General features: G+C 45.2%; 1 protein-coding gene across 1 annotated transcript; it reads right to left on the bottom strand.

The window, feature by feature from the left end:
• Positions 1-1,944: 1,944 nt before the first annotated feature.
• Positions 1,945-24,501, bottom strand: LOC144497628 (zinc-binding protein A33-like). Its single transcript, XM_078219069.1, has 7 exons — positions 24,448-24,501; positions 21,670-22,035; positions 21,486-21,581; positions 21,159-21,392; positions 20,250-20,272; positions 17,837-17,952; positions 1,945-2,489 (listed from the first exon to the last, which is right to left on the bottom strand). The coding sequence occupies exons 1-7, from the start codon at positions 24,499-24,501 to the stop codon at positions 1,945-1,947; spliced, it is 1,434 nt and encodes a 477-aa protein (XP_078075195.1).
• Between the last annotated feature and the right edge of the window lie 738 nt (positions 24,502-25,239).

Genomic DNA, 25,239 nt, shown 5'->3' with positions numbered 1-25,239 from the left:
AAGAGGGGGGATAGATCCTACACCCCTGTATGAGAGTAAGAGAATATGCTCGTCAAAGCTGATATCTCAAGGTTCTAACATCAGCAGAACTCACCAGCAAGTTTTTTTAATTGTTTGAAGAACAGACGGTTTCTCGATTACAAACCAGCTTTTGGGTTAAGGTTTAATTATAAATCTACATAAGGAAGATTGGAATTTTAATACAATGTTCAATGTATAACTAACTGTAAGCAGTTTGTATCTGTGACTTGGGAGCGAGACATATTAGAATGCTGTCCCTGTGATTGCTGTGTTAAAGAGATGTGTTAGAGCTGTGACTTTGAGCTGTGACAGTGTATCACAGGAAAGTGCTCTTCCAGAGGTTGCTCTGGAGTAGTTCTATTTAAATGATCTGCAAGCAGGGACAGAGTGTCACATAGAAAAAATTGTGGATGATACTAAAATAGGTGGGAAAACAGGCAGTGAAGAGGAAATAAAGATTTTACAGATGGATATAGATAGGCTCGGAGATTGGGTCAAAGTTTGGCAGATGGAGTTTAATGTGGATTGTGTGAGCTTATCCATTTTGGCAGAAAAAATAGAAAAGCAAATTATTATCTCAATGAAAAGCAGATTCGAAATGCATCTTGGGAGAGGGATCTGGGTGTCTTTGTTCATGAACCATAGAAAGTCGGTATGCAGGTACAGCATGGAATAAAAAATAACAAATGGGATGTTGGCATTTATTGCAAAAGGACTGGAATAAAAAAGTAGGGAAGTGTTATTGCAATTGTATAGGTGTTAGTGGGACCACATCTGGAGTACTGTGTCCAGTTTTGATCTCCTTATTTGAGGAAGGATGTGGTGCCATTGGAGGCAGTTCAGAGAAGGTTCACCAGATTGATTCTGGGGATAAAGGGGTTGACGTATGAGGAGAGATTAAACAGTTTGGGCCTATACTCACTAGAGTTTAGAAGGATGGGAGGGGATCTGATCGAGGCATATAAAATACTAAAATGGATTGATAAAGAAAACATAGACCAAATGTTTCCTCTTATGAGGTAATCTAGAACAAGAGGTCACAGGTATGGGTTGAGAGGCGGTAGATTTAAAACTGAGATGAGGAGGAACCACTTCTCGCAGAGGGTGGTGAATTTGTGAAACTCGCTGCCCCATAGCGCGGTGGAGTCTGAATCATTGAATGGTTTCAAGAAGGAGATAGATGTATTTCTAGTAAAAAAAAATGGATTAAAGGAATATGGGGAACAGGTGGGGAGGTGGATTTGAGACCAAGAAGAGATCAGCCATGATCTTATTGATTGGCGGAGAAGGCTCAAAGGGCTGAATTTGCCTACTATTGCTCCTCATTCCAATGTTACCTCTGTGCTGAATCATGAATAAACTATTGTAACCTGTCCCTGGGTCTCCTGTGGTTAGTTGGAATAAATTCACCATAACACCAGGACGACTACCATCTAGAAGGACAAGGGCAGCAGATACCTGGGAACACCACCAACTGGAGGGCCCCCTCCAAGTCACTCACCATCCTGACTTGGGGATATATCAGCCATTCCTTCACTGTGGCTGGGTCAAAATCCTGGAGCTCCCTCCCTAACAGCACTGTACCCACATCTTGGACTGCAGAAGTTCAAGAAGGCAGCTCAGTGCCAGCTTCTCAAGGGGCAATGAGGGATTGACGAGAAATGCTGGACTAGCCAGCGACACACACATCTTGTAAATGAATTTTAAAAATTATAATTGGGGTCAATGATTTTGGAATTTTCTTTTTAAGAATGCAAAAGCTAGAGCAAGGTAAAAATAAAGAAAATAGTATTGCATTGTGGTATTGAGATCTATTGAGGCACAAATTGTGTTTTAAGAGCTGTCTATTGTCTGAGACTCTTCCCCATCAGTTTACAGCTGGCAGGAGGCAGGGAGACGGTGTGAAATTATGGGATGGATCTGTTAGTGACCTTTAACCCCGCAGATTGTCAGTGGGGCCGAGTTTTTCCCACCGCCATTTGATCCTGTACTGAAGTAAGGAAAGATTCTTTCAGTGAAAGTGTGGGTGAAAGTGTGGAGATGGGACATGTTGTCCGCATTGTAAAATGACACCTGTCCACCCTCATAGTCCAGGAAAACCCCGATCGTCTGGGGATTCACTTTAGAGACACATCTGGTAGCAAAGTGGGCGGTAACAAATAAATCTCCATTTCTGATCCACACAATCCAATATCCAACCTCAGGGCTTGTATCAATTTTCCCTTTTCTTCTGACAGACTCTTGGGCCACTCCAATCTCCCAATCAGTCCTCTCCCCCACCTCCACCTCCCAGTAATGTCTCCCTGATGTGAATCCCTCTGATCCCAGGACACTGTGCCAGTAATCAAACCTCTGCGGGGTGTCAGGGAGCGGCTGCTGTTTGTCTCCGAGTTTCACATTGGTCCGGTCCTCAGACAGGATGAGCCGGGGATTCGCTGTGTTCGGATCCAGAGTCAGAGAGGCTGGAGCTGCGGGAAAGTTAAAATAACAGTCAGTGATTTAGAGAGAGGGGGAAATCGTATGGGGCAATGGGGAGGGTGGTAAAGAGGGAGGAGGAAGAGTGGGCAAGAAGGCGAGGAATGGGAGAACTGAGGGAGGAGGAAGAGAGAATAAGAGGGAGAGGTGAAGCAGGAAAGAAACCAAAGGATAAAGAAAGAGGGAGGTGCAGGGGCGTTCGATAAGGTCCCCCATGCAAGACTTCTTGAGAAAGTGAGAGGGCATGGGATCCAAGGGGCTGTTGCCTTGTGGATCCAGAACTGGCTTGCCTGCAGAAGGCAGAGAGTGGCTGTGGAGGGGTCTTTCTCTGCATGGAGGTCAGTGACCAGTGGAGTGCCCCAGGGATCTGTTCTGGGACCCTTGCTGTTTGTCATTTTCATAAATGACCTGGATGAGGAAGTGGAGGGATGGGTTGGTAAGTTTGCTGACGACACCAAGGTAGGTGGTGTTGTGGATAGTTTGGAGGGATGTCAGAAGTTGCAGCGAGACATAGATAGAATGCAAGACTGGGCGGAGAAGTGGCAGATGGACTTCAACCCGGATAAGTGTGTAGTGATCCATTTTGGCAGATCCAATGGGATGGAGCAGCAGTATAAAATGAAGGGTACCATTCTTAGCAGTGTAGAGGATCAGAAGGACCTTGGGGTCCGGGTCCATAGGACTCTTAAATCGGCCTCGCAGGTGGAGGATGCGGTCAAGAAGGCGTATGGCGTACTAGCCTTCATTAATCGAGGGATTGAGTTTAGGAGTCGGGAGATAATGCTGCAGCTTTATAGGACCCTGGTTAGACCCCACTTGGAGTACTGCGCGCAGTTCTGGTCACCTCATTACAGGAAAGATGTTGAAGCCATTGAAAGGGTGCAGAGGAGATTTACAAGGATGTTGCCTGGATTGGGGGGCATGCCTTATGAGGATAGGTTGAGGGAGCTTGGTCTCTTCTCCCTGGAGAGACGAAGGATGAGAGGTGACCTGATAGAGGTTTACAAGATGTTGAGGGGTCTGGATAGGGTGGACTCTCAGAGGCTATTTCCAAGGGCTGAAATGGTTGCTACGAGAGGACACAGGTTTAAGGTGCTGGGGGGTAGGTACAGGGGGGATGTCAGGGGTAAGTTTTTCACTCAGAGGGTGGTGGGTGAGTGGAATCGGCTGACGTCGGTGGTGGTGGAGGCAAACTCGTTGGGGTCTTTTAAGAGACTTCTGGATGAGTACATGGGATTTAATGGGATTGAGGGCTATAGATAGGCCTAGAGGTGGGGATGTGATCGGCGCAACTTGTGGGCCGAAGGGCCTGTTTGTGCTGTGGCTTTCTATGTTCTATGTTCTATGTTAACACGGGTCAGTATGGTCGGGGAGGAGAGGGAGCATGGGACAGAGGAGAGAAAGAATCTGGAGAATTGAAGAGAACAGATGCAGAGATGGAGAGATGAGTTAGAGAGCGAGTGGAAGACTGGAACTGGAAGGAGATAGCAGTCAGTGAGGGGTAAAGGGGGAGCACAGGAAGAGGAATAGAGAGCAAGAGATAGTGATGAAGGAGTGAGAGTGAGAATGGGAAGAGAAAGAGTGAAAGAGTTTATGAGAGTGGGAACGGTGAGACAGGAGAGGAGGGAAGATGAGGGAGAGCGCGAGAGTTTTAGGGTGAAGATGTTGAGGTGATGAGAGAATGATGCATGAGATTGGAAAGGGCAGTATGGAGAGTGGAGAGGGATTGCAGGATGTGGAGGAGAGAGGAAGCAGGGAGAGCAACAGAGAGAAGAGGTTTTGTAAGAGAGAGTGGAAGGAAAAGGGAAGAGATGGAAAAGATAAAAGAGAGAGCTGGTGTGGGAGAACAATGGCATTGGGTGAGAAGGAGAGAGCACTGATCAGGGGTTGAGAGAGTGCAGGACAGGGCAGGGAGTGTGAGAGGATAAGATAAAGGGTAAAGAGAGCGCACAGCGAGAAAGGGAGAAATAGTTCAGGGAAGGAATGTAAGATGTGGAGAATAGGGAGGGGACAGCGAACAGGAGGGGGAGAGAAAGTGCTGCATTATTAGTGAGGAAGAGAGAGGGAAAGGGAGGGGAGAAAGGGGTAAAAGAAATGCGAACAAGACTTGAGGTGAAAGTTACTGCCCTTTACATCAAGCCATCATTCGATCAGTGTGGTCTCACTGTGCGCTGACAAATTTGAAGTCAATTGGAATTGGGAAAGTCTCTCTGCTGGTTGGAGTCAGACGAGCACAAAGGAAGGTGATTGTGGTTGTTGGAGGTCAATCATCTCAGTCCCAGGACATCACTGCAGGAGTTCCTCAGGGTTAGTGTCCTCGGCCCAACCATCTTCAGCAGCTTCATCAATGACCTTCCTTCCATCATAAGGTCAGAAGTGGGATGTTCACTGATTTTTGCACAATTTTCATTACAATGTATAGACACTGAAGCAGTTCCGTTCTTATGCAGCAAGACCTGGACCAACAGTACAGCATGGGCTGACAAGTGGCAAGTGACATTCATCCCACACAAGTGTGAAGCAATGACCATCTCCAATAAGAGATAATCTATCTCACCATGACATTAAGTGGCATTAACATCACTGAATCCCCCACAATCAACATCCTGTGTATGAACATTCACCAGATTCACTTTGGAAGGAGTAACAGGATTACAGAGCACTGGGCTAATTGTAAGATAGTTGGTCGTGTGGATGAGCAGAGAGATCTCGGTGTCCATGTGCATAGATCCCTGAAAGTTGGCACCCAGTTTGATAGGGTTGTGAAGAAGGCATACGGTGTACTAGCTTTTATTGGTGGAGGGATTGAGTTTTGGAGCCATGAGGTCATGTTGCAGCTGTACAAAACTCTGGTGCAGCCGCACTTGGAATATTGCGTACAGTTCTGGTCGCCACATTATAGGAAGGATGTGGAAGCATTGGAAAGGGTGCAGAAGAGATTTACCAGGATGTTGCCTGGTATGGTGGGAAGGTCTTATGAGGAAAGGCTGAGGGACTTGAGGTTGTTTTCGTTAGAGAGAAGAAGGTTAAGAGGTGACTTAATAGAGGCATACAAGATGATCAGAGGATCATATTAGGGTGGATAGTGAGAGCCTTTTTCCTCAGATGGTGAAAGCGAGCATGAGGGGACATAGCTTTAAATTGAGGGGTGGTAGATATAGGACAGATGTCAGAGGTAGGTTCTTTACTCAGAGAGTAGTAAGGGCGGGGAATGCCCTGCCTGCAGCAGTAGTGGACTCGCAAACATTAAGGGCATTTAAATGGTCATTGGATAAACATGTGGATGATATTGGAATAGTGTAGGTTAGATGGGCTTTAGATTGGTTTCACAGGTCGGCGCAACATCGAGGGCCGAAGGGCCTGTACTGCGCTGTAATGTTCTATGTTCTAGAACCTGAAGTGGAATAGCCATATTTATACAGTGGCTACTGGAGCTGGAGTCTCTGTGGTCACTAAATCGCTCGCCTCCTGACTCACCCAAACCTGTTCACTGTCCACAAGTTAGAAGGCTCCACTTGCTCCAACAACCCTGAAGAAGCTCAACACCATCTGGACCAAAACAGCCGATTTGATCAGCACCCCATCCACCCAGTTGCAAAGTAGCTGTGTGTACAATCTACAAGATGCACTGCAGAAACTCACCAAGCATCTTTCAACAGCACCTTCCAAACCTGAGACCTCTATTAATGAGAACAAGGATGGCAGATAGATGAGAACACCACCAGATGGGAGTTCCTCTCCGAGCCACTCACCATTCTGACTTGGAAATATATCACCATTCCTTCACTGTCACTGGGTCAAAATCCTGGAACTCCCACCCTAACAGCATTGTGGGTGTACCTACACTTCAGGGACTGCAGCGGGTTCAAGAAGGCAGCTCACCATCACCACCTTCTCAAGGGGCAATGAGCAATAAATGCTGGTCTAGCAAGTGATGTCCTCATCACATGAAAAAAGTTAAAGAAAATCACAGATGCCAGTCTTTGCCAAATCAATTATTCCACAGGATATCCACAAACACTGAACACAGTGGATATGGGAAAGGCTCAAAACACTGACAACACCCCAGGTGTAACAGAAAAGACTTTTGGTCAGAGGAAGCTGTACGGATAACCATGCAGTTCCACTGCAGAAACAGCAACTGCCAAACAGCGTGAAAAGTTGCCCAGCTTTGTGCTGTCCACAAAAATCAGGACAAATCCAATCCGGCCAATTACTACCCCACCTGCCCACTCCCAGACATCAACCTCCTCAGCAATAATCTGTTGGCTGGTGCTAATTTTGGGACCCTCCAGGGTCACTTGTCTCCAGTCCTCATTACAACCTTGGTCCCAAAATGAACAGAATTTCTGAATTCTGAAAGGGCTGCATTTTAACCAAATGTAGCACAAAACAGCTCTAGTGAATGGTTGTCAATGGTAACCATGGGAACCTCTTCATAGGGACATATCTAGATAAAGAAGATGGTTGTGGTTGTTAGAAGCCAATCATCTCAGCCTCAGGATATCACAGCAGGAGTTCCTCAGGTTGGGATCCCAGACACAACTATCTTCAACCGTTTCTTCACTGACCTTCCTTCTAACATGAGGACAGAATTGCTGATGATCACACAATTCCTCAGTACAATTCCTAAACCCTGAGACACTCAATCACATAGTCACTGGGGGCTGCACGTGGCACAGTGGTTAGCACTGCTGCCTCACGCACCAGGGACCACAGGGACCCGGGTTCGATTCCTGGCTTGGGTCATTGTCTGTGTGGAGTTTGCACGTTCTCCCTGTGTCTGCGTGGGTTTCCTCCGGTGCTCTGGTTTCCTCCCACAGTCCGAAAGATGTGTTGGTTAGTTGCATTGGCCATGGTAAATTCTCCCTCAGTGTACCCGAACAGGCGTCTGAGTGTGGCGACTAGGGGATTTTCACAGTAACTTCATTGTAGTGTGAATGTAAGCCTACTTGTGACTAATAAATAAACTTTAAACTTTACGTTGAGTACGCTGTAAGGAAAAGCTCGACAACATTCAAATTTGGGCTGACAAGTTGTTAGTCAAATAAGAGGCAATCAAATGCCACGCAATGGCCACCTCATAGAAGCATAGAAACGGAGAAGATAGGAACAGGAGGAGGCCATTCGGCCCTTCGTGCCTGCTTTGCCATTCATCACGATCATGGCTGATCGTCCAACTCAATAGCCTAATCCTGCTTTTTCCCCATAACCTTTGATCCCATTCGCCCCAAGTGCTATATCCAGCCGCCTCTTGAATAAATTCAATGTTTTGGCATCAACTACTTCCTGTCGTAATGAATTCCACAGGCTCACCACTCTTTGGGTGAAGAAATGTCTCCGTCCTAAATGGTCTACCCCGAATCATCAGACTGTGATCCCTGGTTCTGGACTCCCCCCACCATCGGGAATATCCTCCCTGCATCTACCTTGTCTAGTCCTGTTAGAATTTTATAAGTCTCTGTGAGATCCCCTCTCATTCATCTGAACTCCAGTGAAAACAATGCTAAACTGGTCACCTCACTATAAGAAGGATGTGGAAGAGCTGGAAAGAGTGCAGAGGAGATTTACCAGGATGCTGCCTGGTTTGGAGTGTCGGTCTTATGAGGAAAGGTTGAGGGAGCTGGGGCTGTTCTCTCTGGAGCGGAGGAGATTGAGGGGAGACTTAATAGAGGTTTATAAAATGATGAAGGGGATAGATCGAGTGAACGTTCAAAGACTATTTCCTCGGGTGGATGGAGCTATTACAAGGGGGCATAACTATAGGGTTCGTGGTGGGAGATATAGGAAGGATATCAGAGGTAGGTTCTTCACGCAGAGAGTGGTTGGGGTGTGGAATGGACTGCCTGCAGTGATAGTGGAGTCAGACACTTTAGGAACATTTAAGCGGTTATTGGATAGGCACATGGAGCACACCAGGATGGTAGGGAGTGGGATAGCTTGATCTTGGTTTCAGATGAAGGTCGGCACAACATCGTGGGCCGAAGGGCCTGTTCTGTGCTGTACTGTTCTATGTTCTATGTTCTATAAACTAGTTAATCTCTCCTCATACATCAGTCCCACCATCCCCGGAATCAGCCTGGTAAACATTCACTACACTCCCTTGAGAGCAACAACATCCTTCCTCAGAAAAGGAGACCAAAACTGCACACAATATTCTAGATGTGGCCTTATCAAGGCCCTGTATAATTGCAACAACACATCCCTGCTCCTGTATTCAAAACCTCTCGCAATGAAGGCCAACATGCCATTTGCCTTCTTTACCGCCTACTGCACCTGCATGTTTACCTTCAGCGACTGGTGCACAAGGACACCCAGGTCCCGCTGCACACTCCCCTCTCCCAATTTACAGACATTCAGGTAGTAATCTGCCTTCTTGTTTTTGCTTCGAAAGCTACTTATCCAAATTATACTGCATCTGCCATTGATTAGCCCACTCACCCAACCTGTCCAGATCATTCTGAAGGATCTCTGCATCCTCGTCAAAGGTCACCCTCCCACCCAACTTGGTATAATTTGCAAACTTTGAGATGTTACATTTGTTACCTCTTCCAAATCATTGATATATATTATGAATCGCTGGGGTCCCAGCAACAATCCCTGTGGCAGCCCACTAGTTAGTGCCTGCCAATTTGAAAAGCACCCATTAATTCCTACTCTTTGTTTCCTCTCTGCCAACCAGTTTTCTATCCATCTCAACACACTTCCCTCAATCCCATGCACTTTAATCTTGCATGATAATCTCTTGTGCGGGACTTTGTCAAACGCTTTCTGAAAGTCCAAATATACCACATCGACTGGTTCCCCCTTGTCAACTCTACTCGTCACATCTTCAAAGAATTCCAACAGATTTGTCAAGCATGATTTCCCCTTCGTAAATCCTTCCATAACTAATAATCTACTTTTGAAACTGAGGGCATCATCATCGCTCAATCCATTCCCATCAACATCCTGGAACTTATATTGACCAGAAACTTAACCGTTCCAACCAAATAAATAATGTATCTAAAAAGCCCTCAAAGTTATATATCGGAGTATCGAGTATAAAAGTTTGAGTGTTATGGTAAGGTTATATAAGGCATTGGTGAGGCCAAATTTGGAGTATTGTGTACAGTTTTGGTCACCTAGTTACAGGAAGGATGTAAATAAGGTTGAAAGAGTGCAGAGAAGGTTCACGAGGATGTTGCCGGGACTTGAGAAGCTGAGTTACAGAGAGAGATTGAATAGGTTGGGACTTTATTCCCTGGAGCGTAGAAGATTGAGGGGAGATTTGATAGAGGTGTATAAGATTTTGATGCGTATAGATAGAGTGAATGCAAGCAGGCTTTTTCCTCTGAGGCTAGGGGTGAAAAAGACCAGAGGGCATGGGTTAAGGGTGAAAGGAGAAAAGTTTAAAGGGAATATTAGGGGGGGCTTCTTCACGCAGAGAGTGGTAGGAGTGTGGAATGAGCTGCCGGATAAAGTGGTAAAAGGGGTCACTTTTAACATTTAAGAAAAACTTGGATGGGTTCATGGATGAGAGGGGTGTGGAGGGATATGGTCCAAGTGCAGGTCAGTGGGACTAGGCAAAAAATGGTTCAGCACAGACAAGAAGGGCCAAAAGGCCTGTTTCTGAGCTGTAATTTTCTATGGTTCTATGGTTCTACATCATCCTGGCTGAAAACATATCGCTCTTCATTTGTTGTCATTGGTCAAATTCACAGAACTTTCTTCCTAACAACACTGTGGGTGTACCTACACCACATGGACTGCAATGTTGAAGAAGGAGACTCATCACCAACTGGTCAAGAGCAATCAATTATGATCTCAGCTCACATTAATGTTGGACAAGTCAGATCCCAGGGTAAAACCTTGCTTCATAGATCATCACTTTGTTTTAAAACTGTGGATCAAAGTTACTGAACAAATACACAGGATTCTGTGGGTGAACTTTTAACACAAAAAGTGAAATATTTGTTAAACAGGAAAAATATTACACCAGACAAAAATGCTGGAAAGATCATAAAAGAAGCATAAGCAGATGATTCAAATCACACTCTTACTTTTACAATAAGGGGAAAATTCTCGAATCCATTATAGCGGAGCATTTAAAAAGCAGTGGCAGGATCAGACAGAGTCAGCATGGATTTATGAAGGGGAAATCATGCTTGACAAATCTGTTGGAATTCTTTGAAGATGTAACTAGTAGAATTGACAGGGGGAGCCAGTCAATGTGGTACATTTGGACTTTCAGAAAGCGTTTGATAAAGTCCTGCACAAGAGATTATCACGCAAGATTAAAGTGCATGGGATTGGGGAAGTGTGTTGAGATGGATAGAAAACTGGTTGGCACAGAGGAAACAAAGAGTAGGAATTAATGGGTCCTTTTCAAATTGTCAGGCTGTAAATAGTGGGCTGCCACAGGGATTGTTGCTGGGACCCCAACTATTCACAATATATATCAATGATTTGGATGAGGTAACAAATGGAACGTCTCAAAGTTTGCAGATGATACCAAGTTGGGTGGGAGGGTGAACTGTGACGAGGATGTAGATATCCTTCAGAATGATCTGGACAGGTTGGGTGAGTGGGCTAATCAATGGCAGATGCAGTGTAATTTGGACAAATATGAGGTTGTTCACTTTGGAAGCAAAAACAAGAAGGCAGATTACTACCTGAATGGCTGTGAATTGGGAGAGAGGAGTGTGCAGCAGGACCTGGGTGTCCTTGTGCACCAGTCGCTGAAGGTAAGCATGCAGGTGCAGCAGGTGGTAAAGAAGGCAAATGGTATATTGGCCCTCATTGCGAGAGGTTTTGAGTACATTGGGGATGTGTCGTTGCAACTATGCAGGGTCTTGGTGAGGCCACACCTAGAATATTGTGTGCAGTTTTGGTCTCCTTTTCTGAGGAAGGATGTTGTTGCTCTCGAGGGAGCGCAGCGAATGTTTACCAGGCTGATTCCGGGGATGGCAGGACTGATGTATGAGGAGAGATTAACTAGGTTAGGATTTCACTGGAGTTCAGATGAATGAGGGGAGATCTCATAGAGACTTATAAAATTCGAACAGGACTAGACAGGGTGGATGCAGGAAGGAAGTTCCCGATGGCTGGGGTGTCCAGAACCAGGGGTCACAGTCTGTTGATATAGGGTAGACCACTTAGGACAGAGATGAGGAGACATTTCTTCACCTACAGGTGGGCCTGTGGAATTCATTACCACAGGAAGTAGTTGATGCCAGAACACTGAATGTATTCAAGTAGCGGCTCGATATAGCACTAGGGGCGAATGGGATCAAAGATTATGGGGTGAAAGCAGGGTTTGGCTATTGAGTTAGATGATCAGTCATGATCGTGATGAATGGCAGAACAGGCTCGAAGGGCCGAATGGCCTCCTCCTGCTCCTGTCTTCTATGTTTCTATATTAATATCTCCAAAGACACATAACCCAGTGAAGATATACCATTATCTTGGCACCAAGACTTATTGCTTGAGCTGGTACAGTTGCAAACAGTCTGCTTTTGTTGAATTTGTGAGTATCCACTCGATGCTTTTCACCCAACTGGTATCTCTCTCTAAGATACCCAAAACTGCACTCTAACCTCACAGTTGCTCTAACCACAGAGTGAACACGAGAGTTAATTGAACTTGCTCTCGGGTCACAAAAACTGCAAGATTACTGGGGGATCTGCGAACTCCTGTCTTCAGTTTTAGCCTTACACGGTCTGAACTTCTTTCTGTATTTCTGTGTCTCTGTATGTCACTGGATCGAACACATGAACAAGGAATAGGAGCAGGAATGGGCCATTCAGCCTCTCATGCGAGCTCTTCCATTTAATAAGATCATGGCTGATCTGGTAGTAACCTCAAATCGATATCCCGCCTACCCCCGATAACTGACCATTCCCTTGCTTAGCAAGAATCTACCTCGCTCTGACTTAAAAACTCTGCTTCCAGCACCTTTTCAGGAAGAGAGTTCCGATCTCTGGGCAGACAGTTCTGCCAGTGAGCTTAACACTGCGCTCACCTCTAGGCGGTGTGAGTCACACCCCCTTGATATTTTTTGTCAGAGTGCTGGAATCTAGAGAGAAAACCCAACGGTTTGCTGGAGAGAAACACACTGGGTTTCTCACCAGAAACACACTGGTTTTGCCCAGTGAAGACTTTGGCACGAATGGGCCTTCAATGCAATGTTGGTCTTTCATTGGATGGTGCATGAGCTGTGAAAGTCCCACCTAATGGAATGGATTAAAATGGTCGAGGCAGTCGCCTGAAATAAAACTCATCAGAAATAATACAATTGTTAGTCCTCCTGGTGCCCTATGTATCTTACAACTAAACCAAGCAAACTGATAACGTTACCGTTATCACAGAGTTGCTGGCACTGCTTTGATGTTGTGAATTTGATTAGTCTCACTTCCTACATTACAACAATGAATATTCCTCAATAACACTTCATTTTGTGAAGCACTTTAGACCATGCTATGTGATGAATTTCCTGTCTCCCACCACCCTCCTCAAACGTCACCAAGCCCATTCCAACACGAGTGTAAACCCTGGAAGCTGAGCCTGCAATATTGTCCTGAAGACTCTCAGAATGGATTGGGCCTTTGTCCAAGTTCATAGTCAAGCTGTGGTCACTCAGAAACAAACTTGCTCAGTTGAAAGTGCTTTTGTCTGGCCTCCTGATACATCTATGTTCAGCACAATTCCTATATTGTTCCAAACTTTTATGATGTTCGTCTTCTCTATTCTGTTTTGAACCTTGAATATTTCAATAAATCACCATACATAAGAACATAAGAACTAGGAGCAGGAGTAGGCCATCTGGCCCCTTGAGCCTGCCCCGCCATTCAATAAGATCATGGCTGATCTTTTCGTGGACTCAGCTCCACTTACCTGCCCGCTCACCATAACCCTTGATTCCTTTACCGTTCAAAAATTTATCGATCCTTGCCTTCAAAACATTCAATGAGGGAGCCTCAACTGCTTCACTGGGCAGGGAATTCCACAGATTCACAACCCTTTGTGTGAAGAAGTTCCTCCTCAACTCAGTCCTAAATCTGCTCCCCCTTATTTTGAGGCCATGCCCCCTAGTTCTAGTTTCACCCGCCAGTGGAAACAACTTCCCTACTTCTATCTTATCTATTCCCTTCATAACCTTATCTGTTTCTATAAGATCTCTCCTCATTCTTCTGAATTCCAATGAGTATAGCCCCAGTCTACTCAGTCGCTCCTCATCAGTCAACCCTCTCAACTCCAGAATCAACCTAGTGAATCTCCTCTGCACCCCCTCCAGTGCCAGTATATCCTTTCTCAAGTAAGGAGACCAAAACTGTACACAGTACTCCAGGTGTGGCCTCACCAGCACCTCATACAGCTGCAAAATAACCTCGCTGTTTTAAAACTCCATCCCTCCAGCAATGAAGGACAAAATTCCATTTGCCTTCTTAATTACCTGCTGCACCTGCAAACCAACTCCTTGTGATTCTTGCACAAGGACACCCAGGTCCCTCTGCACAGCAGCATGCTGCAATTATTTACCATTTAAATAATAGTCCATTTTGCTGTTCTTCCTCACAAAATTGATGACCTCACATTTACCAACATTGTACTCCATCTGCCAGAACCTCGCCCAGTCACTCAGACTATTTATATCCCTTTGCAGACTTTCCTCTGCAACTTTGCTCTGCCATCCATCTTAGTGTCATCTGCCAATTTTGACACACTGCACTTGGTCCCCAACTCCAAACATCTATGTAAATCGTAAACAATTGCGGTCCCAACACTGATCCCTGAGGCACATCACTAGTCACTGATCGCCAACTCTTTGCTTTCTGTTAGTTAACCAATCCTCTATCCATGCTAATACATTACCCATAACACTGTGCACCTTTATCTTATGCAGCAGTCTTTGGTGCGGCACCTTGTCAAATGCCTTCTGGAAATCCAGTTACATCACATCCACAGGTTCCCCATTGTCCACTGCACATGTAACGTTCTCAAGGAGTTCCACCAAATTAGTCAAACATGACCTGCCCTTCATGAACCCATGCTGCATCTTACCAATGGGACAATTTATACCCAGATGTCTCGCTTCTTCTTCCTTGATGATAGATTCAAACATTTTCCCTACTACAGAAGTTAAGTTAACCGGCCTATTTGTCTATCTCCTTTATTAAACAGTGCCGTCACATTTGCGGTTTTCCAATCTGCGGGAACCACCCCAGAGTCCAGCAAATTTTGGTAAATTACCACTGGTGCATTTGCTAGTTCCCTGCCATCTTCTCTTATCCAAATAAAGGTGTGGTGAACCATTGTTGGTTCCCACCAGGTAGTACTGAGCCAGGGTCTGGCCAGTACTATGAGTCTGTATATATGTTACTGTTGGGGTTAGGGTTGGGCTGTTCTACATGTTACTGTTGGGGTTAGGGTTGGGCTGTTCTACCTGTAATAGAGTTATTATGGTAAATCCCAGTCGGGCTCCGCCTCCTGGGAGAGGTATAAAGGTCACTGCTCTGTCTGGGAGCCTTTAGTCTGGGATCGTGTATTATATATGGTAGCTCTATTGTTGTAGTCAATAAAAGCCTTTATTTCCCCGAGCACCTCTGGCCTCGTGAGTTATATTGCGCATCAAAAGGCAAAATGCAGATGCTGGAACCTGAAACAAAAACAGAAAATGCTGGAAAATCTCAGCAGGTCTGACAGCATCCGTGGAAAGAGAATAGAGCCAATGCTTTGAGTCTAGATTATCCTTCCTCAGAGCTGAGACCAAAGAGAATCAGTAGAGATTTATACTATGAGGGGGGCGGGGCGGGGGGGGGGCAGTAATAGGACAAAGGGAATGTAAATGAGGATACAGAGGCTGAGAAGGTGCTGAAAGTGTCCATTAAGTGATCAGAATGTGTGAATGGCAGAACAGAGGTACAGATTGTTAAAGGACTGCCTGAGGAATGTGGTAGTTGCCCCGAACGGAGTGGGGCAGGGGGAGGGGTTGGAGGGGGGGATTGAATTCTGATAGCAGAGTGAGGAGAGGGTGTGTTGAGTCGTGGCATCATTCTGGAATTGGCGGAAATGGCGGAGGACGATCCTTTGAATGAGGAGATTGGTGGGGTGAATAGTGAGCACAAGGGGGACTCTACCCTGGTTCTGGAAGGACAGGGAGTGGATGAAAGCAGTGGCCAGGGGAATGGGTTGGACGCGGTTGAGAGCCCTGTCAACCACAGTGGGAGGAAAACCACGATTGAGGAAGAAGGAAGACATATCGGCAGCACTACTTTGGAAAGTGGCATCATCAGAACAGATGCAGCAAAGGCGAAGGAACTGAGAGAATGGGATGGAGTCCTTACAGCATGTGGGGTGTGAAGAGTTGTAGTCCAGATAGCTGTGGGAGTCGGTGGGTTTGTAATAGATATTAGTGGACAGTTTATCACCAGAAATGGAGACAGAGATGTAAAGGAAGGGAAGAGAAGTGTTGGAGATGAACCATGCGAAGGTGACAGAGAGGTGGAAATTGGAAACAAAATTGATAAGTTTTTCCAGGTCCAGACGAGAACGTGAAGTGGCACCGAAATAGTTCTCGATGTACCGATAAAGGAGCTGTGGGAAAGGACCGCCGCAGGACTGGAACAGGGAATGCTCGACATAACTCAGAAAGTGATCGGCATAACTGGGACCCATGCGGGTGCCCACGGCCACACCTGTTATTTGGAGGAAGTGAGCCGAGTTAAAGGAGAAAGTATTGAGTGAGAGAACCAGTTCAGCCAGACGGAGGAGAGTGCTGGTGGATGGGAATTGTTCAGGTCTCTCTGCTCGAGGAAGAAGCGAAGAGCTTTGAGGCCACCTTGGTGGGGAATGGAGGTGTAGAGGGATTGGACATCCATGGTGAAGAGGGGGTGGTTTGGGCCGGGGAACTGGAAGTCGATGATCTGGAGTCGGGCATCAGAGGAGTCGTGGATGCAGGTGGAAAGGAACTGGGCAAGAGGAGAGAGAATGGAGTCAAGATGGGAGGAAGTGAGTTTGATGGGGCAGGAACAAGCTGACATGATGGGCCTACCGGGGCAGTCTTGTTTGTGGATTTTGGGAAGCAGGAAGAAGTGGGCTGGTTTGTGAGACTATGAGGTTGAAGGCTGTGCAGTGAACATCTGCAGAGGAGATGAGGTCTTTGACAGTTCTGGAAACAGTGGCTTGATGTTCAGTGGTCGGGTTGTGATCCAGGGGGAGGTAGAAGGGAGTGTCTGAGAGTTAGCGCTCAGCTTCTGTGAGGTAGAAGTCCATGGGCCAGACACCAACAGCACCGCCCTTGTCGGTGGGTTTGATGACAAGGTCAGGGTTGGACCGAAGAGAGCAAAGTGCAGCAAGTTTGGAAGGAGACAAGTTGGATGGTGGAGAGGAGCGGAGAATTTGAGATGGCCGGTGTCATGCCGACAGTTCTCGATGAAAAGATCAAGAGCAGTAAGAGGGATTCAGATGGAGAGGGAATGCTGGAGGTGGGTGAAAGGATCTGTTGATCAGGGGAAGTGAGCATGCAGACGAAGGCGACGGAAGAAGAGTTCAGCATCATGTCGAGCCTGAAATATGTTGAGGTGAGGTGAGGTGAGGAATCAGGAGCTTTCAGAGCACTGCTCCTTCAGCAGGTGAGTGGAGAGTTGGGTTCACAAACACGGCATATATAGACAGAGACTCAATTGAAAGATAATGGTTGGAATCCGAGTCTTTACAGGTAATCAAGTGCAAGTGGAGAGAGGGATAATTACAGGTTAATGAGGTGTGACAAGCCAGGACAGTTAGTAGGATTTTGCAAGCCCAGACCAAATGGTGGGCGTTATATGTAGTGTGACATGAACCCAAGATCCCGGTTGAGGCCGTCCTCATGCGTGTGGAACTGATTACCTGTAAAGACTCACATTCCAACCACTATCTTGCAATTGTGTCTCTGTCTATATGTACCCTGTTTGTGAACACTCACCTGATGAAGGAGCAACGCTCCGAAAGCTCGTGATTCCAAATAGACCTGTTGGACTTTAACCTGGCGTTGTGAGACTTCTTACTGTGTTCACCCCAGCCCAATGCCAGCATCTCCACGTCATGAATGCAATTTATCAAATTGGATGTCTTTTTTGCATTGTCTCTGTCCCCCTGGTAAAACATTAATAAAATGTTTACCAAACCTCCAGATGGTGAGAGACCATTCTCCTCTACATATAAACTATCATAAAATCTTGAAATTCATGCTCCATTCCTCTGGATATACTAATCTAAGGATTGTCAACCAGCAATGAGGGCATTTATTGTGGGTCTTGGAGTTCCTTTAGTCCCTAAACAACCGGATTTATAATACAGAAGATTAATATAAGAGTTTTACCAGGGTTAATGGATTTGATCATTTCTCTCCACGTTGTGAACTGCAAAGGACCTCTGAACTTTCCGATCAACAAGGAGACATCAGCTCCAGAGAGTATCTGATCCTCCTCACTAATCCTGTAAACATTAAACAGTTGATGTTATAAATTCTACTTTATTAGAATAATAAAGGAAATTATATAAATGATCAAGTTATCCCAACATTCTTATCTTTCAGCACTTTTTGTATTAGAGAGAATGTGATGGAAAGTGAAATGTTAATCTTGTTTCTATAACTGAGTGAAAGATAATTTGGAAATTTGAGGGCAGAGAATGGAAATAAAATATTGTGCAGGATGGTCAGAGTTTCATTGCTGGGATATTACATATTGGGGGCTTTCCTGGTGCAGTAGAACGCATCCCTGCCTCTGAAGCCCAGGTTCAATTCCCACTCGAGGACTTGCTGACCAAGGAAAGTACATTCATAATCCAGCCTGTCAACCATTCCAACTCACACCAATGGCAGGCAGCAAGAATCATAGAATCATAGAAACCCTACAGTGCAGAAGGAGGCCATTCGGCCCATCGAGTCTGCTCCGACCACAATCCCACCCAGGCCCTACCCCCACATATTTACCCGCTAATCCCTCTAACCTACACATCCCAAGACTCTAAGGGGCAATTTTTTTTTAACCTGGCCAATCAACCTAACCCGCACATCTTTGGTGGGAGAGATTCCTGGTCTGCCTGTGATCAAAATAAAATTGGACCCTCAGTCATCACTATTGAATCCTCCTGCCTAGAATATTCCTTTTAAAGGTGCATATTGCCGTGGCAACATGGGCACCTTGGAGAGCCAGTCTGCTGGATTGCAGGTTGGATCTGATTGGTGTTAACACCATCGGGCTGGATCCATGTTCCGGCTGGTATGGATTGGGGACCTGTATCTTCACGCTACCATTGGAGGAGATTGTGGAGCTGTGGGTTGGAGCTCCCATTGTGTAGAGAGCTCAAGAAGATAGCACATTAACCAGGAGAAGATATACCTTTAACATACACACTTGCTATTTTATAATCAAAGTTGATAAAACTCAGACAAAGGATCAAACTATTAGAAGCATGTAAACATCTAAAAATTAGTCATTAGCATAATGTAACATGTGGGCCCAAACCCCTCTGCGAATCCTGAGCTCCTCAACCTCTGGCCTCTTAACCATCTTTGATTCCAGTTGGTCAGCTAACTGTGGCTGCGTCTTTAGTTGCCGAGTCCCTAAACTGGAATTTCAACCCTAAACATCTCAGGATCTCAACAGATCAACAGATCTCAACAGAAAGAGGCCCTTTGGCCCATTGAGTTTGCAACAACTCTCCAATAGAGCATCTTGCCCAGGCCCTATCCCCATAACCCCACATACTTACCTCACTAATTCCCCAATCCTACACATCTGGGACACTAAGGGGCAATTTAGCATGGCCAATCCACCGAACCTGCATATTTTTGAATGTTGGAGGAAACCGGAGCACCCGGGGGAAACCCACACAGACACGGGGAGAATGTGCAAACTCCACACAGACAGTGACCCAAGGCCGAATTGAACCCAGATCCCTGGTGCTGTGAGGCAGCAGTGCTAACCACTGTGTTACTGTGCCAACTAATTAGCAACCTTTTACCATACAGTATAATTTTGTTATTTCCCTTGGATTTATATTCCTGCACCATGTCTTGATGAGTGCAAGACAAAAAGCTTTGACAAAAAATGTTTATTTTTCAGCATTAATAAAGTTCCTTACTGCCAAACAAATTATTATTTTCCTCCATTAAGGGCATCCTCCAACACCTCCCTTCTCCATCTGTGATAATATCTCCTTATGTGGCTCAGCCTCAGTTTCTATTTTCTAAGTTCTAATGCTCCTATATTGTATTTTCTAGTATGTTAAAGGTGCTATACAAATGCAGATTGTTGCTGTTATGATTGCTGTCGGGACAGAGAAAGGTTGTATTATAAAAGAAAAATAGAACCCAGTTCTTCTTTATGGCGAGGCTTTCTCGGGTCTGTCAGGGACTGTACAGATGTTTGAATGGTCCACACCTTGGAAACATGGACCGTGTGTCTCTCTCAGGGTCAGTCGGAAGGTCACTGCCTAACAGGCAGACTACAGCTTGTAAATCATCACTGAGGGACTTGCAACTTGGTTATGTTATTTCCATGTCATCTTGTCATTTAATACAATATGGGAGAGCAGTTATTAATCACTGTATTAAAGGGTGTCACCACAATGAAAACATCCTGCATGCATCACAACTGAGTTACTGTCACTCAACTCATAACTCTTTTGAAAATAGGCTCTATAAACAGGAAACAAATCTAACAATCAGAACAACATAACTGTTTTTACACAGACTGTGCAGGGTTTCAGTAAAGAACATGTCCTACCTTCTCTTCTGACAAGCTTCCTCCTGAAAGAAATAAATTATAAATAGTGAGGATGACAGTAACAGATATATTTGTGAAGGGTTCAATTTGACTTGATTTTATTTATTATTGTCATGTATTGGTATACAGTGAAAAGTATTGTTTCTTGTACACTATACAGACAAAGCATACCGTACAGAGAGTACATAGGGGAGAAGGAAGGGAGAGAGTGCAGAACATAGTGTTACAGTCATAAGTAGGGTGTAGAGAAAGATCAACTTAGTGAGAGGTAGGTCCATTTGAAAGTCTGATGGCAGCAGGGAAGAAGCTGTTCTTGAGTCAGTTGGTACGTGACCTCAGGCTTCTGTATGTTTCTCCCGAGGGAAGAAGGTGGAAGAAAGTAAATCAGGGTAAAGCACTGGGCAGTGGAGCTAATTGGAGAGTTCTTTCACTGAGCCAGCACAGACAAGATGGAGGGAGTTGTTTCCTAAGTGTTGTAGAATTGATGATATTATTAAGATGATTTTTGTATCGGATACTGGAACTCAACATCAATCCTGCTAACAAACACAGTCGCTGGAACGCTACCACCTCGCTCACCACGGAATCGGCGCGGGCGAGGTTCCGACAATGGAAATCTCTGTTAAGCTCGGGCGGGAATTTCCAGTCTCACCCGAGTGAGGCTGTAAAATTCTGCCCAATGACTCTCACACCCACAGTACCAGACACACCCACACACTCACAACATGGAACTGGAACTGATTACAATGGGAGTTCCAGGAGAAAATTACACTAAGGGAGCAAGGAAATAATTCCAAACAAGTGTCCAGATCAGGATAATACAAAATTGGTTTAATTTTGTTTCTATCTTTCAGTAAATTCTATATTCCGTGAAGTTTCCCTGAACTGAGCCGCAATATATTCCCTCACCTTCAGAAATATCAGCTCCTCTTTTTGCTCCATCTGTTTCTGCAACTTTGAGAGTTTCTTCTCAATAGAATTTAAATTCTCCTGAATCTCTCGAAGGTTTCTCTCCATTGATTCCAGAATCCTCTCCTCTTCTTCCCTGACATCTCTGAGTAAACGCTGCTCTTTCTCAGTGAGAATCTGGCGCATTTTAGTGAACTCGGATGTGATGTGGGTCTGCAGACTGCTCGACTGTTCCTACCCAATGAAATGTGAAACATAATTAATGTCCCGCGATAAAGGGAGCAAAACTAACCGAGATCCCAGAAAATCAGCACAGGGAGATCTTACCCTAACTTCAGAAATCTTCCCTTTCTGTTTCTGTTCCATTTCTAGAAACATCAATTTCTTCATTTGGAAAGAATCTAAGGAAGGTTTCAGCTGATCCTGGGATTGGGAGGGAAAATCACAGAATGAAAGTTTTAAACTATAAAAATGTGATAAAACTATCAGGTAAATAATATTTCCCTTTTACCTTGTAGATTTCAACAGCTTCATCGATGGGCAGGAAGCGGTGCTCTCTGTGTTCCCGCGAATCTCTACAAATCAGACAGATCAATTTCTTGTCAGTTTCACAAAACAGCTTCAGTTCTTCCTGATGTTCCTCACAGTGAAGTTTACTTTTCTTCTCTTTCGGATTCAGCTTTATTTGTCGAGCTTTCTCGGCCAGATTCGCTAAGGCCCGATTTATCCTGAGGTTTCTTTCCGGAAACTCCTCTCTACATTCCGGGCAGGGGTTTATCTCCTTCTTTTCCCAACACTTGGTGATACAGGAGCGGCAGAAGCTGTGTCCACAATCCAGCATTACCGGATCAGTGAAGATATGGAACTGGATGTTGGCCTATATTGCGAGGGGGATAGAATATAAAAGCAGGGATGTCTTGATGCACCTGTACAGGGCATTGGTGAGGCCGCAGCTGGAATACTGTGTGCAGTATTGGTCCCCTTATATGAGGAACGATATATTGGCATTAGAGGGAGTGCAGAGAAGGTTCACCAGGTTGATACCGGAGATGAGGGGTTTGGATTATGAGGAGAGGCTGAGGAGATTGGGTTTGTACTCGTTGGAGTTTAGAAGGATGAGGGGGGATCTTATGGAGACTTATAAGATAATGCGGGGGCTGGGATAGGGTGGAGGCGGAGAGATTCTTTCCACTTAGTAAGGAAGTTAAAACTAGAGGACACAGCCTCAAAATAAAGGGGGGTCGGTTTAAGACAGAGTTGAGGAGGAACTTCTTCTCCCAGAGGGTGGTGAATCTCTGGAATTCTCTGCCCACTGAGGTGGTGGAGGCTACCTCGCTGAATATGTTTAAAGCGCGGATGGATGGATTCCTGATCGGTAAGGGAATTAAGGGTTATGGGGATCAGGCGGGTAAGTGGTACTGATCCACGTCAGATCAGCCATGATTTTATTGAATGGCGGGGCAGGCTCGAGGGGCTAGATGGCCTACTCCTGCTCCTATTTCTTATGTTCTTATGTTCTTATATCGTAACAAATGGGGCAAGTTGCTTCCTCGGTCCAACACTCTGCTTGTTGACTGGAAGCCATGTTCACACTCAGCACTTCCTGATTCAAACCAGTTTTAGTTTGGATGTTACTGATTCCTGAACACTTTAAATTCTGCGATTTCCCGATGAAGTTCACTAGAATAGTCTGAGAATTATTATTAAAAGCTATTTTACTGTCCTGTCGACTTTTTCACAGGCAGAAACAAAACCGGAGTGTGTTGAAGGACAAACAGGTTTAGAAAATGGAGGGAGGATTGAACCCTGGCCGAGAGGTTAAAGTCCATGGGGTGTTGGCAGCGGAAGATAGAGATGCGGAGATGGGTGGGGACTGAGATTTTATTGCTCTTTTCTCTCGCTGCTGAATAACAACTCTCAGGTAAAACATGGGCTAAGATCCAGATTCAGAAATTGAATCGTGTTCATGTTTGCAGCCGCTTAATATTTAACACAAAGAGACAGAAAAGTCAAGCAGTCATTATGGATTACAGCTGGAGAACGTCTTTACAGGAATTGGAGCTGTGAGGTTCAGAAACTTTTGCAAATATATAGTGCCTTTCGCAACCCTGGGTGGCCCAGGCATGTTGAAGGCCACTAGTTATTTCTGAAGTATAGACACGTTTGTCACAGTGTCTTATCATAGAGTTTTACTGCAGAGAAAGATTAGCTTCGGTCCATCGTGTCTGTGCCGACCGTCAAGTATATATCTATTCTAATCTAATTTTCCAGCACTTGGTCTGTAGCTTTGTATGCTATGGTATTTGAAGAGCTCATCTAAATGCTTCTTAAATGTTGTGTGGGTTCCTGACTCTGCCACCCTTTCAGGCAGTGGGCTCCAGATTCCAACCACCCTCTGGGTGAAAACGTTTTTCCTCAAATCCTCTCTAAGTCTCCTGCCACTTAACTCAGCAATGCTCCCTGATTATTAACCTCTATACTAAGGGGAAAAGTTTATTTCTATTTACCTTATCTATGCCCCTCATAATTTTGTACACCTCAATTAGGTTCCTCTCAGCCTTCTCTGCTCTAAGGAAAACAACCCCAGTCTATCCAATCTCTTTTGAGAGCTCAAACGCTCCAGCCCAGGTAATATCCTGGTGAATCTCCTCTGCACATTCTCTAGTGCAATCGCTTCCTTCTTTATAGTGTGGTGATCAGAATTACACACAAAACCCCAGCTGTGACCGAACCAATATTTATCCAGCTCCTTCATAAACTCTCTGTTCTTATATTCTATGCCTCAGCTAAAAAAGGGAAGTATCTCATATGTCTTCTTAACCATCTTGTCTACCTGCCTTGCTACCTTCAGGGATCTTTGGACATGCGCACAAAGGTCTCACTGGTTCTCCCTACTTCCTAGGGTCCTACCATTCATTGTATATTCCATTACCTTGTTAGTCCTCCCAAAATGCATCACCTTACGCTTTTCAGGGTTAGATTCCATTTGCCACTATTCTCCCATCTGGCCAGCCCATCTGTATTGTCCTAAAACTTTCATCCTCACTATTTCCCACACCTCCAAGTTTTGTGTCAGCTGCAAACTTACTGATCAAGCCTCCCAATTCCCCTCTCAGTCATTAATATACACTGCAAACAGCAGGAGAGCCAGCACCGATCCCTGTGGAACACCACTGGACACAGGCTCCCAGGCATCAGAACAACCTTTGGCCCTCACCCTCTATCTCTTTGCACTAAGTCAATTTTGAATCCAATTTGCTAAATTGCCCTGCATCCCGTGGACTCTTACCTTCTTCCTCAGTCCCTCATGTTGGACCTTGTCAGAATCCTTACTGAAGTCCATGCAGAGTACATCAACTACACTACCCTCACCTACACATCTAGTCACCTCCTCAAAAAATTCAATTAAATTTGCTAAACATGGGCCAGAATTCTCTGATCTCGTTCACCCCACCACCACTGCCAGTCAGAACGGTAAATTTGGCACTCGGCCAAATCTCCATTCACTGCAGGAGGACCATAAAATCCCAGTTACCGGTGAGATCGGAGAATCCTGGCCATGATCTCCCCCTGACAAAACCATGCTGACTATCCTTGATTAGCCTTTTCATTGAGTGATAGAGCAAAGAGATCCTTCGGTCCATCATATCCATGCCAGCCATCAAGCACCTACCTATTCTAATCCCATTTTCCAGCACTTGATCTGTAGCCGTTTTCACTATGGCATTTCAAGTGCTCATCTAAATGCTTCTTAAATGTTGTGAGGTTTCCTGTCTCCACCACCCTTTCAGTCAGTGGGTTCTAGATTCCGTCCACCCTCCTGGTGAAAAGGTTTTCCCTCAAAGCCCCTCTAAATCTCCTGCCATAGAGTCATAGAGTCATGGAGGTTTACAGCATGGAAACAGGCCCTTTGGCCCAACTTGTCCATGCTGCCCATTTTTAAAAAAAACCCCTAAGCTAATCCCAATTGACCACATTTGGCCCATATCCCTGTATACCCACCGTACCCATGTAACTATCTAAATGCTTTTTAAAAGACAAAATTGTACCCGTCTCTACTACTACCTCTGGCAGCTTGTCC

Source organism: Mustelus asterias, chromosome 8, assembly GCF_964213995.1.
Source record: "Mustelus asterias chromosome 8, sMusAst1.hap1.1, whole genome shotgun sequence".
In the NCBI taxonomy this organism is placed as follows: Eukaryota; Metazoa; Chordata; class Chondrichthyes; order Carcharhiniformes; family Triakidae; genus Mustelus; species Mustelus asterias.
Note: the sequence above shows the minus strand (reverse complement) of the source record. Positions and strands in the feature narration are given on the sequence as shown.

Excerpts from the sequence above, each read along its gene's own strand:
- LOC144497628 (XM_078219069.1), bottom strand. The coding sequence starts at position 24,501 with ATGGACTTCAGTAAGGATTCTGACAAGGTCCAACATGAGGGACTGAGG. Across the intron at positions 22,036-24,447 it reads ATGAGGGACTGAGGAAGAAG|GCCAACATCCAGTTCCATAT; the intron begins GTAAGAGTCCAC and ends CTCGCAATATAG. Across the intron at positions 17,953-20,249 it reads GAAGCTTGTCAGAAGAGAAG|GATTAGTGAGGAGGATCAGA; the intron begins GTAGGACATGTT and ends TAATGTTTACAG.